At 39.1% G+C, this 17,403-nt stretch overlaps 1 protein-coding gene across 1 annotated transcript in view; it reads left to right on the top strand.

The window, feature by feature from the left end:
- Window positions 1–4,335: 4,335 nt before the first annotated feature.
- The window catches only part of LOC103507881 (potassium channel subfamily T member 2-like), a 57,818-nt gene continuing 44,750 nt past the window's right edge, over window positions 4,336–17,403 (top strand). Inside the window, exons 1-4 of the mRNA XM_008472400.1 lie at window positions 4,336–4,352; window positions 4,568–4,647; window positions 5,818–5,902; window positions 14,871–15,069. Of these exons, the coding sequence (XP_008470622.1) occupies window positions 4,336–4,352; window positions 4,568–4,647; window positions 5,818–5,902; window positions 14,871–15,069 (381 nt within the window). The remainder of the gene's footprint in view (window positions 4,353–4,567; window positions 4,648–5,817; window positions 5,903–14,870; window positions 15,070–17,403) is intronic.

A 17,403-nucleotide genomic window follows, 5' to 3' on the forward strand; every position in this document is an offset into this window, starting at 1 on the left:
CCCACCCCCCCCCCCCCCGTTTTTCCTCTGCTTTTGAATACATAATATTTATCCTCCTGGATTTTCTGTTTCGAATAAACTCCAAATTCATCTCAATAAATACACCGAGGGAAAGTAGGTACCTATACCTATTTATGATTTTATTGCATGATACATTGATACACTCGTACCCTGTGAGATAACATGATATAGTTGATCTAGCCCAGAGGTTTCAATCAGGGTCCCTCATAGACTCTATACAGGACCATTACCTCCATTCCCGCCCGGGGCAAATTTTATCCTAAACAGATAAGGTTCGTTCTCGAAATGGCCGGCTTTCTCCTATCCTGTCCTTCCCTCTTCGCCTTCGGGACGATAAAACCTTAGCAGTTACAGTTCCTTCTATCAAACCTCTTGAAAAAAAACTAACTTCTTTCGTTCAATCAGTTATTTTGTTATTTACAAAGTTTATCTTTGTGTGAAATTTGAACCTCAGTAGGTGCTGATAGCTCCCTCTCTCCCTTTCTCTCTCTCCCCCCTTCCCTCTATCTCCCTCTCCCTCTATATTCTATCTTATCCTTCCTTTTTTTGTGTCTCTTACAAGGCTTACACAGCCACATAGTCCCATAAAAACACTTTTTCTTTACACAATCCACTTCGCATTGCCTGGTCAAAGTTGTGGAATTTCACATGTAGGCACACATAAACATTGAAATCCTTGATGGTTTTTCTCTCTCCCAATTTTCTTTTAACTTTTTTTCTCGTTTTGAAAATTACCTGCAGAGAAAATGATAGAAACATTTTCGTTTTTATTTCCTGTAACGTGCGCTGCTGTGGTGGAAATCAGGTCTGGGATTCAGCAGGGAAAAATCTTGTTGTGTCAAGGAGGGGTTATTCAGATTTTTGGCTAGCTCCCTTAAAGCCACAGCGTGGGGATTAAATGAGACTGCACGAGTATTTAATGATTTTATGTGTTGGTCCTTAAGCTGTGTCCACATCGATCGACGGCCGTCCACTATGTGTGGACACAGCTTTAGAATTGAGATTGTAAAAACTTTGAAGATTCGAAGCAGACAACGAAAAAAAGAGAACAGTGTGAAAATCCCTTTCTTCGGGCCCTATCCAGTCAAAAAAGAAAATGGGAAGAAATAGATTTCCTCATACAACGTGCACATAAAAATGTGGTGGAAATCAGGTCTGGGATTCAGCAGGGAAAAATCCTGTTGTCACAATGAGGGGTTATTCAAACCTTTAGCTAGCTCTCTTAAAGCCGCAGTATGTGGTGATTAAATGAGACAGTAGAAGTATTAATGATTTTATGTGTTGGTCCTTAAACTGTGTCCACACTTAGTCGATCGACGGCCGTCCACTATGTGTGGACACAGCTCACACAGCTTTAGAATCGAGATTGTAAACTTTGAAGATTCGAAGTTAGGTAACGAAAACGACGACAAAGGACAATACTGTGAAAATCCCTTTCTTCGGGCCCTATTCAGTCAAAAAAGAAAATGGGAAGAAATAGATTTCCTCATACAACGTGCACATAAAAAGTTTTGTCGTCAGTTGAGGTATCTATAGTTGTTCAGAGGGAAAGGGACCTTTGAAAGAGGGGGGAAAGTCGGAAATATTTCCTTCGATTGGAGGAACAGGGGGATTTCTTCCCCTTGAACTCCCTCGTGGGAGTAATAGAAATACTTTGGACGAAGTTTTCTATGTGAGAAGCAAGATATATTTCAGGCTGATGAAGGATTTGGAGGTTGGAGGGTTTAGTGAAGATGTTGACTTGGTGCTCCATCCTGCTTACTTGATTTTGTATGGGATCTTAGCTGATCTGCCCGAATCTTCCCCTGCTCCTGTTCTAAATTTAAAATTACAAAGTAATATTTGTTGTAAACCATTGGAAAGTCCGAAAATCAATTAATAAGTAGATTTTGTAATGTTAAAAGGCCTTTAACGTTTAACAAGTCTTCTGCCGACATGGCAATATGTACCTATCTAATCTACATACAATATTTAGAATGTAGGTATTTTTCTTCTCTTTGAGTTACCATTTTATGCAACATTTCGGTCGAAATCCGTCCAAAAGCGGTCAAAATACCGCCAAGCGCAGCACCTATCTTAACTCGGTATAGCTGAAAACCGCCAAAAACGGTCGAAATCCGTCCAAAAGTGGTCAAAATACCGCCAAGCGCAGCACCTATCTTAACTAACGTTTTCTGTTGCATCCTTGTCACATTTGTGAACTACATACCAAATTTCAAGTCTCTAGCTCATACCGTTCCCGAGATATTGTTAATAGACCGAAAACCGCCAAAAAGCGGTAAAATGCCGCCAAGCGTTGCACCGGTCTTAACCAAAAGTTTCGTGTCGCATCCTTGTCACATTTGACAGCTGCATGCTGTAAAATGCCGCCAACCGTTGCACCGATCCTAACCAAAAGTTTCGTGTCGCATCCTTGTCACATTTGACAGCTACATACCAAATTTCAAGTCTCTTCGCCAACCAATGCACCGATCTTAACCAAAAGTTTCGTGCCGCATCCTTGTCACATTTGACAGCTACATACCAAATTTCAAGTCGCTAGCTCTTACCGTTCTCGAGATATTTTGTTTAGTGTCGCATTCTTGTCACATTTGAAAGATACATACCAAATTTCAAGTCTCTAGCTCTTACCGTTCTCGAGATATTTTGTTTACAGACAGGAGAGATACACACACGGACCAATGGCTGAAACTTTGGATTTAGGCTCTAGGGACGTCAAAACGTGTTTTGGCATCAAAAACTCACCATCGAAAATTTGACCCGATTACATTACTTTCCTTACTATAGGGTAAAGAAAGTAAAAAATGGTGTTTTGGATTATTATTCTGAAATCCAATTTTATCTAGTGTAAGAGGCCCTGATAACTTTGGGTACCATTTTATGCAACATTTTGTTCTTCAATACATTTCTATTTCTTTTGATCCCAATGCCCTAATTTAAATAAAAATTCAAATTCCCTGTAAACTTCAAGGTGCAACGTAGAACTACATGGGAATGCACAATCCTCATTTATCTGTCATGAAAAACCAGAAGTTTTCTTCGTCTCCACGACTCTCAAGTGTTTTTTATATGTACCCCAAAAGTGTCTTCCTGGAAATAATAATTTTATTCTTACCTGACGCAATTTATTTTACCTGTCGTACCCCAACTCTATTGACCATTCAAGTGTTTTTTATGTGTTAAACCCCAAAAGTGTCTTCCTGGAAATAATAATTTTATTCTTACCTGACGCAATTTATTTTACCTGTCGTACCCCAACTCTATTGACCATTTGGGACACATAGATTTCCTCTTGTGGTCTGATAAGAATCTTCTACTTGTTTTTCACCTTTTCAAATAGTCGTCTTCAGACAGATTTCATCTTATGGTCTGATAAGAATCTTCTACTTGTTTTTCACCTTTTCAAATAGTCGTCTTCAGACTCTTCAGACAAAGGTTGACTGTTATACTTCCAATTTCGTCCTTAGGTGGACGAATTTAGAAATTCATCTTTTAGATGATGTTCAACAATATAACCAACAACAAAACGTCCAAAGATGTCTCTTTTGAATTTTGCATTCTATTCCCAATTGAAACAACTTTCACCTCCCATTTCGTAACACGTACCCTAGAAACTAGGTATATAGAAATTCCAATTTTCTCTTCATGGTGCTGAGGGTGAGTTGTGGGTATTTCAGATTTATTCATGCATTTATTACATTAACAATTTTACCCCCTTTTGTGATCTTATGATATTGCAATGTCTAATATTTTGATTTTATTTTGGTTTGGCTTACAGGGTCCGCGTGGAGTATTACGTCAATGCCTGTAAACTTCAAGATGCAACGTAGAACTACATGGGAATGCACAATCCTCATTTGTCTGTCATGAAAAACCAGAAGTTTTCTTCGTCTCCACGACTCTCAAGTGTTTTTTATGTGTACTGTGTACCCCAAAAATGTCTTCCTGGAAATAATAATTTTATTCTTACCTGACGCAATTTATTTTACCTGTCGTACCCCAACTCTATTGACCATTTGGGACACATAGATTTCCTCTTGTGGTCTGATAAGAATCTTCTACTTGTTTTTCACCTTTTCAAGTAGTCGTCTTCAGACTCTTCAGACAAGGGTTGACTGTTATACTTCTAATTTCGTCCTTAAAGTGGACGACTTTAGAAATTCATCTTTTAGATGATGTCCAACAATATAACCAACAACAAAACGTCCAAAGATGTCTCTTGAATTTTGCATTCTATTCCCAATTGAAACAACTTTCACCTCCCATTTCGTAACACGTACCCTAGAAACTAGAAATTCCAATTTTCTCTTCATGATGCTGAGTGGTGAGTGGTAAGTTGTGGGTATTTCAAATGTATTAATGTATTTAACACATTAACAATTTTACCCTCTTTTGTGATCTTATGATATTGCAATGTCTAATATTTGATTTTATTTTGGTTCGGCTTACAGGGTCCGCGATTCATGTAGGTAACAAATAAGTTGTTTTGTGATCTTATGATATTGCAATGTCTAATATTTTGATTTTATTTTGGTTTGGCTTACAGGGTCCGCGTGGAGTATTACGTCAATGAGAACACGTTCAAAGAAAGACTGCAGCTGTACTTTATAAAGAATCAACGTTCAAGTAAGTGTTTTATAATAATCCTAATATAAACTTGAGGTCAATTTATAAGCTCATAACTTTATTCTTGAAAAGGTCCCCATAGATTGATTGGGACCTCCAGGGGAGTTAAACCTTACCCCAATGCTGGGTTCTAGGAGGCTGCGTGAGCCCATCAGGAACTCTAGAACTAGAAAGCAATCTTTTCCATTCTCTATCATGAACAATGTCTGCAAATCTTGAAATTGCTACGAAATACTGAATCTGAACTTTATAAAACACATCATAAAAAAACCCTACTCGTAAAAATTCCACATTTCAAAATTTGAGGTCGTCTCAAACTCAACTTATGCTGAAATTCTTGTATTAGCTTTCCTTCTCGGTGAAGCTAAGGTTCAGATTCCTTAAATCCCAATAAGATATTAAACTTCTTCCTGGCAGCTTCATCACATATCACGCTTTAAGCTTTGGGTTTCCTATTTTTGCGAAAAATTTATGACCTTATTTTATGATTTTTCTTGGCTTAGTTATGGGTTTTAATGGCTGTGAGTAGGCGGATGGAAAAGACATTACAGTATCATTTTGTAAAGATATTGATTAAAAGGGAGATGTTCCATTTTGATATTTTGGAGAAAAAAAGTAAATTATGGTTTGGCCTTTTGCAAAGTGAATGAAATATTGTGGGCTTTGAACTTTTTCCTCCGCACTTTACGTCGAGATAAATCATGGAAATTTATTTTCCCAGTGCCAAGAACGGTGGATGCGTGATTGCGTGTCTTATACTGAATCTATTCTTGACTGTAGACGTGTAAACTCTTAGAGAAATTAGATACGCATCTCAGTATCACACAAACAAGAGATTCCTGCAAAATCCTTGTAGGTATTATAAGACGCAAGGCGAAATCCTTACTCTAGGTGTCCTTACGTAGGATTTTAGTTGTCAATGACGTTAGACAATACATGTTAAAATCTGATTCTCATTTGTATCAGTTCCATACCAACCAAGCCTTTCACGTTTCTCTTGTTCTAAAACAATGAACAATGTCTCCATGCATCATATGAAAAGAATGGAATGAGGCACTAATGTGTACTGGAGTGGACTGGGTGCTGGCGCCAGGGCCTTATTTAGGAAGGGGGCACCCTCGGCCCCCGCCCCGCTCTCGAGCTTCATTTTTCTCTTTTACTGTACTTCAGACTCTGAAAATTTGGGCCATCCACCCCCCGTCACATCACTGTTTGGACCCTCGCCCCCTCCCCCTCGACAAAGGATACGGCCCTAGCTGGTGCTACATTGAAAAGGACACGGGGTTGAAATATTGGAGCTACCAAGGCTTAGAATTGGAAATTAATGCGATTTGAAAACAATGCCACCGTTCAGTGTAGTATTGTCAGTTTGAAATGGTTCGGTGAACATTGTCCCTTTTGTCTCCCTGGTGGGTGTGGTTTTGTAGGGGTTGAGGGTCATTATGTTTGAAATTATAGCCTGCAGATGTCTGGCCCCTGGGACTAAATGCTAATCAGGCTGAAAGGATGAGAATCGATTTGAAAACAATGCCACCGTTCAGTGTAGTATTGTCAGTGTGAAATGGTTCGGTGAACATTGTCCCTTTTGTCTCCCTGGTGGGTGTGGTTTGAAGGGGTTGAGGGTCATTATGTTTGAAATTATAGCCTGCAGATGTCTGGCCCCTGGGACTAAATGCTAATCAGGCTGAAAGGATGAGAAATTTAGCCCCCCTGTGTGGTAATTCTTATTCTTGTTCGAGAAAGCGCTTTATAAGGCTAGTATTTATTGAGCAGATATGACTCTTTATAGATAGGACACTGGTCAAATGGACACACACTATAGCTACCTTCTTACTAGGGCTTGTGGACTGAATAAGACTGTTTATAGATAGGACAAACACTACCTACTTACCTACTTTACTAGGGCTGGCGGACTGAATAGGCCGGATTAGATCACGAAACTTATTCGACAGGTGAATTATTCATAGGCAGTGGAGGAGGGGAAGGAAGAAGATGGGGACTGGAAACCGACACGTGTCACGTGACCTCGTGATGAAAAGCAATGCTGTTTGACCCAATAAATTGAACTCGATTAAAAATTCAACACATTTCATGCTGAAGGCAACGATTTTGAAGTAACAGTTACAGAGAACCTACTTTACTAGGGCTGGCGGACTGAACAGGTCGCAATAGACCACGAAACTTATTCGACAGGTGAATTATTCAAAGGCGGTGGAGGAGGGGAAGGAAGAAGATGGGGACTAGAAACCGTCACGTGACCTCGTGACGAAAAGCATTGCTGTTTGACCCAATAAATTGAACTCGATTAAAAATTCAACACATTTCATGCTGAAGGCAACGATTTTGAAGTAACAGTTACAGAGAGTTACAGGAAATTAGATGTCCATTTAAAGTTAGTCCAATATGCATTGTCTGATATCAAAACTACATATTCGTCAAATAATAATAATAATTAGTTTCAATGTTTCATCACTACTTCATGATATAGGGAGGGAGATTATGTTTTAAGTTCAGAGGACTTGCAAGTGCTCCCCAAATACGTCACTGAGGGAGACAAGTGATATGGGCCAAAAGAGGGAGAGGGGGCGAGGGTTAAAAAGGAGGGTCAAAAGCAAAGTTTACTGTAGAGCTGTGCACTCTCCCTCACTCTATCTTCCCCTACCCCTATCTTTCTCCCACCCTCTCCTTCTCCCCTAAGTTAAAACTTCTGGTAAATTTCTATGAATCGAATTTTCTTTTTAATTTCTTTAAAAGAGGTATCCTTCTACGCAATGGGTTTCAAAGATATTGATGAGTAGTAGAGTTGTGGAGGGTGTTGTGTTGACCTTAAGGAGTTTAGGGTCACTTGTAGGGGTTGCTACTAATTTGGAGTGTTGAGGAGTAGACAAAAGTGAATGTTAAGAAAACCCTTTTTGAAATTCAAGTTTATTGATTTAAATATTCAATATTCTCCATTGTGTAATAAAGCTGATAAACTTAGCTAGATGTACCCACTAGTATAATCGTCATATCGCATCGTCACCCTGGCTCAGGATGCAGGAGGTCCGGGTTTGATGCCCAAAGAAATACGTAATCTTTGGGCTTCTCCATTCTTTTTCTGTCTATTGGGTCATTGCGTGCTGTAAAGATAAAGGCCGGGCGGCGCTTCGAACTCTTGACGTTCGCGGGCCTCCCGGCAGGCTTGATCTGCAGTTAGGGACACTCTGAGACAACACTCAAACCACCGAAAGCAGTTGATTGAATGAGTAACATTTTAGTCTTTTGATACAAGAGTGGAGCAAAAGTCTGGAGCATTCTATGTACAAGTATAACTCCAAGTAATAAATTACCTACATGAGGGACGTACCTACATAGTTACCTACCTAGAACATCATGACAGGCAGAGAATACTTTGATGTCAAAAATAGCAAAGGCTATTGTAGCAGATGGTTCTTTACTTTTGAAAGATGACGTCCAAACGTTCTCTTTATAAACAAGAAATCTCCTATCAGGCCAGGAGTTAGACATTTTCAAACTATTCGTTCTTCCTACTTTCCTTTCTTTCTTAGATATAACAGAGGGACCAGGGCAATAAACATTTTATTAGGTTCAGTTCTGAATCCTAAATGGAACTTGCTCAACTTGGTCTCGTAGGTTTTCTTTGTAATGCCAACTTCATTGATGAAATCGCTTCATTTAATCTCATGAGTGTCTTCCACTCTGAAATTAACTTTTCTTTTTTAGAACTTATTCTGCTAAATACAGTTTTCCTCAATGTTCTTCCTCAATCCGTCCCTGGTTTTCGTCCTGTGTGTGTAATTGCTTTCAAAATGAATTTATCCTTCTTCTATGTTTCACTGAAAAGAAGAAAGATGAGTTAAGTGTGTCTTAGTAAGCACATTTCCGTTGGAGAGAGAGTGTTTGGAGGAGATGTAGAAATAGGAGAGAGAGAAAGGGATAGATGAGAGAGAGAGAGAGAGAGATGAGGGAGAGAGAGAGAGAGAAATAGGAGGGAGAGAAGGGTAAAGTGTCATGGAGGAGGATTTAAAAGGAGTGATGAAAGCTGAGAGGAATGGGGGGGCTGTGGGGGGGAGATAGGGTTGTGGAGGGGGGGCCTGGAGTCTGAACCTCTTTCCGTCTCTGAAGAGAATGAAGACGAAAGACAAGATGAGGGGATCTCGTGGAGGTCGAGAAGGTAGGGAGTAAGGAGAAAATTACCAGAGTTTTTTAAGGTGGGGGTCCAGGGAGGGGCAGTACCTATTACATGTAGAGATGAGAATTGCGAAATGAAGGAGTTCAGAGTTCAGGGAAGATGAAAGGTACAGGCGTAAGGAAAAGGTTCAAAAAGTCAAAAACCCTCAAATAAGTGGGCTTCATTTTGCGTCCTCAAATGCAGACCTCATCTGTCTTGTGGTTTGCCACAGTACGTTATATCAATTCCCTTCGAAATTGACCTTTGGACTAAAATAGAAGTGGGGAAATATGTAGGTATAGGGGAAAAAGTAGTTGTTTTTGTTGTCATTGTTGTTTTTGTTTATGGTGTTGCTGTTGTTGTTGTTGTTGTTGTTGTCGTCGTCGTCCTTGTTGTTGTACATAGTAGACTTTTATATTAAGTGGAGAAACTCAGCCTGATGTGTACTCTCACTTTCAAGTACCCAGTGTGTGTACATTGAGCATTGAGTACACGCTCCTCGCTACTCACCTCTCCTCATCTCGAGATCTGAATAATGAATTACTTGAGAAGTCAAGATAAGGAGGTGGCTGCCTGTTTGTTGAACAAAACTTGACGTTCCGTTGTTCAACATCTCAAGTTTTGATATTTTAAAAGATAAGATAAAATGGGGAGGAAAGATCGAGGGAATAGGAAGGAGGGCGATAAGTTAGGGAGAAAAGTAGGAGGGAGGTAGGGAGCGAAGAGAAAGGAAGGGAATAAGGACTCAGAAAGAGGGAGGGTTTTGCAAGAGAGGAGAGATGGAAAAGGGGGGATTTTTATGTCAAATGCAGAAGTTCGGAAGAACGGTACAAACTCAGCTCAATTTCTTGAATTTCTGCGAGGGTCGTTACTATGTTCAAGGCTCAAAATTGGCCATATCAGTTCAGATGATTAGGTGACCGATGGCAAAATCACGTTCGTAATTTTTCGAATGTGACTGGGTATATTTTGTCTTTTGACTGGAGAAATGGAGAAACATAATTGGGTTTCCACAAGGAGCAGCCATTTCTCCCGTGTTTCAATAATAATATTCGAGATACAAAACAAGATCTTAATGGTAATGAATAATAATGATGGTACCCATTTCTTCTTCTGATTTCAGGGAAACATGATGATGACTGTTTTTTCATTTCATTTTGTACTAGAATTAGTTACCACAGTTCCTTTTATATTTACTGTAAGTATCAAAAGTCTTTCGGTTTAATTATTTTTCAAGATTAATGTGGTAGTTTCATACTGGTAGTAGGTACTAGTGTACCATAATTTTCGTTTCTAGGGCAATGTTTGTGGGCTAAATAATAATAAACAGGTACCTACCTGTGTTGAAGTAGAGAAATGCGGCTCTACTGGTAGAACAATTAGAATTCTTGGAAATATCTTTCCGCCAATGTCTTTGCCTTTTTCTGTCTAAATAAGGGTAGAGGGAGGAACACACTGCCCTCACGTTACATTTTCAATAGTTTTGGTTTTAAACAAATGCCGGGGTCATACTGATGTCTTTCGTTTACACTTCCAACTAAATAAATACAATCAATGACACTGATCTGGAACCTTATGGATTTTTGGTTGGACCGCTGAATTCGCAAACTTCGTGTACAGCATACTATGTTGAACAATGAAAATGGTCCATAGGTACATCACATTTCACATCGTAGGCCATCGCATCGCATTGGTCACTTGGCTTTTAACCCTTAACGTTCCAAACAAATGCCGGGGTCATACTGATGTCTTTCGTTTACACTTCCAACTAAATATATACAATCAATGACACTGATCTGGAACTTTATGGATTTTTGGTTGGACCGCAGAATTCGCAACCGTCGTGTACAGCATACTATGTTGATCAATGAAAATGGTCCATAGGTACATTACATTTCACATCGTAGGCCATCGAATCGCATTGGTCACTTGGCTTTTAACCCTTAACCTTCTTGCCAGTGATATTAAAATACCTGAACAACTAACATTCCACACCCTTCATTCAGCCGCCCCTCGTAAAGTGTAAGAGCTTTTAAAACAAAGATAACTTCATTAAAATTTTAGAGGGAAATGTAATAATAATAAATTTATTAAGCAATTAATAATAATAAGCAACATGGTGGGACGGGGGTAATAGAAAGCACAGGAAAATGGGGTTGTTGCACGATCTAGACATTTACCCAAGCTCTACTCACCTATTCTTTGACGTACAATAATCCCGTTATCAGAACAGATTTTCAAACTTTAATACAGCACTGTGATTTTTCCTTTTTTATTTTCCTTATTTTTTTTTAACGCTCCTACACTGAAAAAAAAATTTGTCCGTAATAAGAGGAATTTGATGTGTTACCCAGTGATTTCCTTTTAAAACTGCTACAGCGTGCCTTCCTTCACCTATTCTTTGACGTACATAAATCCCGTTATCAGAACAGATTTTCAAACTTTAATACAGCACTGTGATTTTTCCTTTTTTATTTTCCTTATTTTTTTAACGCTCCTAAAATTGAATGATAAACATAAACTGAACTTTGCTGGCTTTACCATCAGAGACCTAAAAACTTCGATAAGAAAAAAAGCAATTTTCATCGGAAAGAAGGAAGAAGGACAAGGGAGAACTGAAAGCAAACACAGAGGAATTGAATGATAAACATAAACTGAACTTTGCTGGCTTTACCATCATAGACCTAAAAACTTCGATAAGAAAAAAAGCAATTTTCATCGGAAAGAAGGAAGAAGGACAAGGGAGAACTGAAAGCAAACACAGAGGAAATCAATAAAGGTATAAAATAATAAATGATACCACATTAATAAACATGATTGAAATAACGTTTTTCATAAAACATACGGGGTGGTGTGGTAGAATTAGAATAGTCTAGAAGAGAATAGAGTATGTTTTGTTATATTGGCCGGAGACACGTCCCTGAACCCTATCTATCCCCCAATGGTGAAGGGAAGATCGAAGAAACATGACATGATCTACAAAGGCGTGGACAGTTAGTCTATTCGCTGAGAGTTGTAAATTTTTGCCAAATTTCAATTGAATCTTACAAAATATCTGAAAGTTATCGGGGAAATCTTCAATATTTAGAAGTTTCTTTAACTTCTATGCTTTGGCTGGGATTGAAGCCCTTATTTATTAGACTAACACTAGGTATCTCCTTTGTTCTTGAAGCAGGGAAGCAAACCCTGTATTTAATCCTCCGTTCTGCTCTTCAGACGAGCTTTGAGGAAGTAAACAGAACTTTTCTTTCGTTTTTTTCTCTCCGACCGAGAAAACATTAAGGTGAATTCGATTATCCCTCTTTCTCTATCCCATGTTTATCTCGCTTTTCTTCTGTATTTCTTCTGTAGACAGTATAAATAAGGTATATTAAATAAAATACATCTTCGACAGCTCACAATACGAACTTGTATTGTGTTACTTTGCATGTTGTTCAAATGATTGGAGGACATGCGAAGTGTTGAAATTGAAAAAATCACGTGTTAGAAGATTTTCTATAGGCTTAGATTAGGTGCGATAATCTAACATGTAATTGAGTGTGTGTGAAGAGATTACGGAGAGAAAGTCTAAGTAGAGATGTTTGATAACACGTGAATAGTACAATTCACTCCCTACTTATTAATTAAGACTCCATCGGTCAAGCAATATAGCTCCCAAATATAGGCAGGCATTTTCTACCATTAGATGTCATCAAACTCAAAAGGCAGAGTAGAGGATTTTCAAATGTCACAAGGCACAGTATATCCTTGTGTGATACATTAACCACCTACTTCCCATGAACACTACGTATGTCTACTCTGTACTCCTGTGACATTCTCAGATTAGTTACATAGAAATCTACTTAACTTTGCGAGCTGTAAAATCCCCACCAACAATAGTTTCAATGTTTCATCACTACTTCATGATATCATGATATAGGGGGGAGATTATCTTTTAAGTTCTGCAAGTGGTCCCCAAAATACGTCACTGAGGGAGACAAGTGATATGGGCCAAAAGAGGGAGAGGGGGCGAGGGTTAAAAAGGAGGGTCAAAAGCAAAGTTTACTGTAGAGCTGTGCACTCTCCCTCACTCTATCTTCCCCTACCCCTATCTTTCTCCCACCCTCTCCTTCTCCCCTAAGTTAAAACTTCTGGTAAATTTCTATGAATCGAATTTTCTTTTTAATTTCTTTAAAAGAGGTATCCTTCTACGCAATGGGTTTCAAAGATATTGATGAGTAGTAGAGTTGTGGAGGGTGTTGTGTTGACCTTAAGGAGTTTAGGGTCACTTGTAGGGGTTGCTACTAATTTGAAGTGTTGAGGAGTAGACAAAAGTGAATGTTAAGAAAACCCCTTTTTGAAATTCAAGTTTATTGATTTAAATATTCAATATTCTCCATTGTGTAATAAAGCTGATAAACTTAGCTAGATGTACCCACTAGTATAATCGTCATATCGCATCGTCACCCTGGCTCAGGATGCAGGAGGTCCGGGTTTGATGCCCAAAGAAATACGTAATCTTTGGGCTTCTCCATTCTTTTTCTGTCTATTGGGTCATTGCGTGCTGTAAAGATAAAGGCCGGGCGGCGCTTCGAACTCTTGACGTTCGCGGGCCTCCCGGCAGGCTTGATCTGCAGTTAGGGACACTCTGAGACAACACTCAAACCACCGAAAGCAGTTGATTGAATGAGTAACATTTTAGTCTTTTGATACAAGAGTGGAGCAAAAGTCTGGAGCATTCTATGTACAAGTATAACTCCAAGTAATAAATTACCTACATGAGGGACGTACCTACATAGTTACCTACCTAGAACATCATGACAGGCAGAGAATACTTTGATGTCAAAAATAGCAAAGGCTATTGTAGCAGATGGTTCTTTACTTTTGAAAGATGACGTCCAAACGTTCTCTTTATAAACAAGAAATCTCCTATCAGGCCAGGAGTTAGACATTTTCAAACTATTCGTTCTTCCTACTTTCCTTTCTTTCTTAGATATAACAGAGGGACCAGGGCAATAAACATTTTATTAGGTTCAGTTCTGAATCCTAAATGGAACTTGCTCAACTTGGTCTCGTAGGTTTTCTTTGTAATGCCAACTTCATTGATGAAATCGCTTCATTTAATCTCATGAGTGTCTTCCACTCTGAAATTAACTTTTCTTTTTTAGAACTTATTCTGCTAAATACAGTTTTCCTCAATGTTCTTCCTCAATCCGTCCCTGGTTTTCGTCCTGTGTGTGTAATTGCTTTCAAAATGAATTTATCCTTCTTCTATGTTTCACTGAAAAGAAGAAAGATGAGTTAAGTGTGTCTTAGTAAGCACATTTCCGTTGGAGAGAGAGTGTTTGGAGGAGATGTAGAAATAGGAGAGAGAGAAAGGGATAGATGAGAGAGAGAGAGAGAGAGATGAGGGAGAGAGAGAGAGAGAAATAGGAGGGAGAGAAGGGTAAAGTGTCATGGAGGAGGATTTAAAAGGAGTGATGAAAGCTGAGAGGAATGGGGGGGCTGTGGGGGGGAGATAGGGTTGTGGAGGGGGGGCCTGGAGTCTGAACCTCTTTCCGTCTCTGAAGAGAATGAAGACGAAAGACAAGATGAGGGGATCTCGGGGAGGTCGAGAAGGTAGGGAGTAAGCAGAAAATTACCAGAGTTTTTTAAGGTGGGGGTCCAGGGAGGGGCAGTATTACATGTAGAGATGAGAATTGAGAAATGAAGGAATTCAGCGAAGATGAAAGGTACAGGCGTAAGGAAAAGGTTCAAAAAGTCAAAAACCCTCAAATAAGTGGGCTTCATTTTGCGTCCTCAAATGCAGACCTCATCTGTCTTGTGGTTTGCCACAGTACGTTATATCAATTCCCTGTTTTCATTTTCATTAATGGTTATTTATTAGTCCATTATTATTATTTTCAATTATGTACAGTTATTTATTAGCTCATCATTGTTATTTTTAGCTATTGATAGTTATTTATTAGTTGACTTTTTGTTTTCATGTCTGGTTATTTACTAGTTCATTTCAGTTATTCTTGTTCATTAGTCTATTATTTTCGTTTCCATTTATGGTTATTTTCATTTTCAGTTATGGTTGCACGCCTGGCAACAAGACCGAGTTCCTCATCTCGCACAGTCTCACGGAAGAGGCATTCCAGGAGAACCCCATCATCAATTGGGATGCTATCACGTGGGTCAGCCGCCCGATCTACCTCTGGATCGTGCAAGTCATTCTGGCAATCATATCTCTGTCTGAGAGCTTACTTCTCGCATATCTAGGTTACAAGGTAAGCTTTAATGTTTATTGTTTTCTATAAAATAATCTCTCAAGTAATCATTTTGTTCCTTTTCAAGTACAGTTAGTACATTTTCGCAGAACATTAATTTTCAATACCTCATTACACCGTCGCGTCGCGCCGTCGGCTAAGACTAAAAATGCCAGATTAAGATTACACATCAACTGCACCTTTTTGTATACTGTCAGCTATGGCTAAAAGCAGGATGCACACTAGAGAAACGCGTTTCATGATATTAATTTTCAATACCTCATTACACCGTCGCGTCGCGCCGTCGGCTAAGACTAAAAATGCCTGATTAAGATTACACATCAACTGCACCTTTTTGTATACTGTCAGCTATGGCTAAAAGCAGGATGCACACTAGAGAAACGCGTTTCATGAAACGTGAAACTAGAGGTTCATGTAACCGACAGATGAACTCAATACCGTGCTTGTTCCACTGTTTAATGAAACGAGTTTCCCCTGTGAATCTCGGCTAAAAAGTTGACCTTCAAAAAGCTTTCGATAGCTTAGTCGACATACACGAAGCATTTGAAAGGAACGGAAAAAATTGGCCATATTCTCCATCTCTCTCTCCCTTTGTCTCTCTCTCTCTCTCCCTCCCCCTTTCTCTCTCTCCCTCTCTCTCTCGCTCTCCATCTTCAATTAGCATTAAAATTTTCCATTTTTCAATTTAATTACACGAAAGGAAATTAGAGAAACATCAAATCAGAATGAAATCAAGGAGGAATAAAAAATCTAGAGGAAAAATGAAATGAAAATAAATAAAATAAAAGATTGGAGATGCTTTATGAAACTATGATTGAAGAGAGAGAGAGAGAGAGTCAGAGAGAGAGAGAGAGAGAGAGAGAGTCAGAGAGAGAGGGAGGGATGAAAAGAGAAGGAAGTATGTAGAGAGAAACTGATTTGAATATTGGGCTGTTGCCTCTCCTGGGGGTTGAGGCTACCCAACGCGTCCCGTCTACATCTACACAGATTCGATTCAAATATTGGTGTCTACCTACACGTCCTACACTCTACAGTGGGTATTTCATGCATTGTTCTAACATAACCATAAATCTAGTACCCGAAGAGCTCACTCGGAAAATAAATCCCCTCTGGGCCGCAGAGGGTCGGTTGGGCCCAAAATCTGAAATTTGTTTCAAGTTGCTGAATTTCATCTAAATGTTTGTTGAATGCCGTCAAAATCGGACTAACCGCTCGGGACTTAATGTTAATATCATGAGGGCAACGGCACATTGAAAGTTGAAAGTTTACAAAATACAGACTTCGCTCAAAGTCTGCAAGTCCTTTGGAATATACCTCACCTTGTACCTTCAACCTATGTTCCCAAGTTCCCATTTCTCCTCTTCTTCTTTTCCTCATCCTTTACTTCTCTCTTCCTCAGTCGTCACTTCCCTCTTCTCTCCATCAATCTTCATTTCTCCTCCCCCTTCATTTTCCCTCCTTTCATCTCCACCTCAAGTTAGGTAGGTGGTACCTCTTATAAAAGCGTAAAATTGAATAGGTACATACCTAGTTTTGCACGACAAATTTTCCTCCAAAACCTGGCACGCGATTTTCATAAAATAAAGTAATCTTCCATAATTATTTTCTGGTTTCCTTTTACCTTGTTTTTATCCGCTCTCTCCCTTTCTCCTTTTCCCTGCGTCCCATCTTCATCAGTTTATTCCCCTGCCTTTTATCTTGTATTATACTTCCCTTATTCTCCCTTTCCATCCAGTTTCTTTCCCATTTTCGCTCCCTCCTTCTTGAGTTTATCCCCCCTTCCTTTAATGTTTTTTGGGTTAAAAAGTTGCCGTAAAACCTTTTTTGATGAAGGTGATTGTAACATGGGAACTTTTCAAGGTAATCCTTTTTTACCCCGAGTAATATTAAATACCTGAATACACTTTATTAGTGGATGTGTAGGTATTACCTACCTATGTATCTAGATACTTTTCCCATGTCTTGGGCTGGTGGGTATGTTAGATTGTCGTGTCATTTAAGTATAGCTTGTTTTTATGTTTTTACCCTTGTATAGTACTTTTATGAGTTTGTGCCTACTGTTATGAGTTTGGGCCCATTTATATTGTTTTAGATATTGGATAGCCTTTGTGATGTCTTTGGGCTAACATGCCCCTCGCACTATTTATTTAGCAAGGGAAATTTCAGGCTGGCATCCTCCCTAAATAAAGTACCCCAGCTAGACTAGTACTTTGCTACCTATAGGACTTTGGCTAGACCTACCCATTTTCTGAGGGACATTAAATTGCCTACTTGAAATTTGGAGGAGGAGGAGGGACTTGAAATTACCTAAAATTTGGAGATGTTTGAAATCGT

The sequence above is a fragment of the Diaphorina citri genome, unplaced genomic scaffold, assembly GCF_000475195.1.
Source record: "Diaphorina citri unplaced genomic scaffold, Diaci psyllid genome assembly version 1.1 scaffold18, whole genome shotgun sequence".
Classification (NCBI taxonomy): Eukaryota; Metazoa; Arthropoda; class Insecta; order Hemiptera; family Psyllidae; genus Diaphorina; species Diaphorina citri.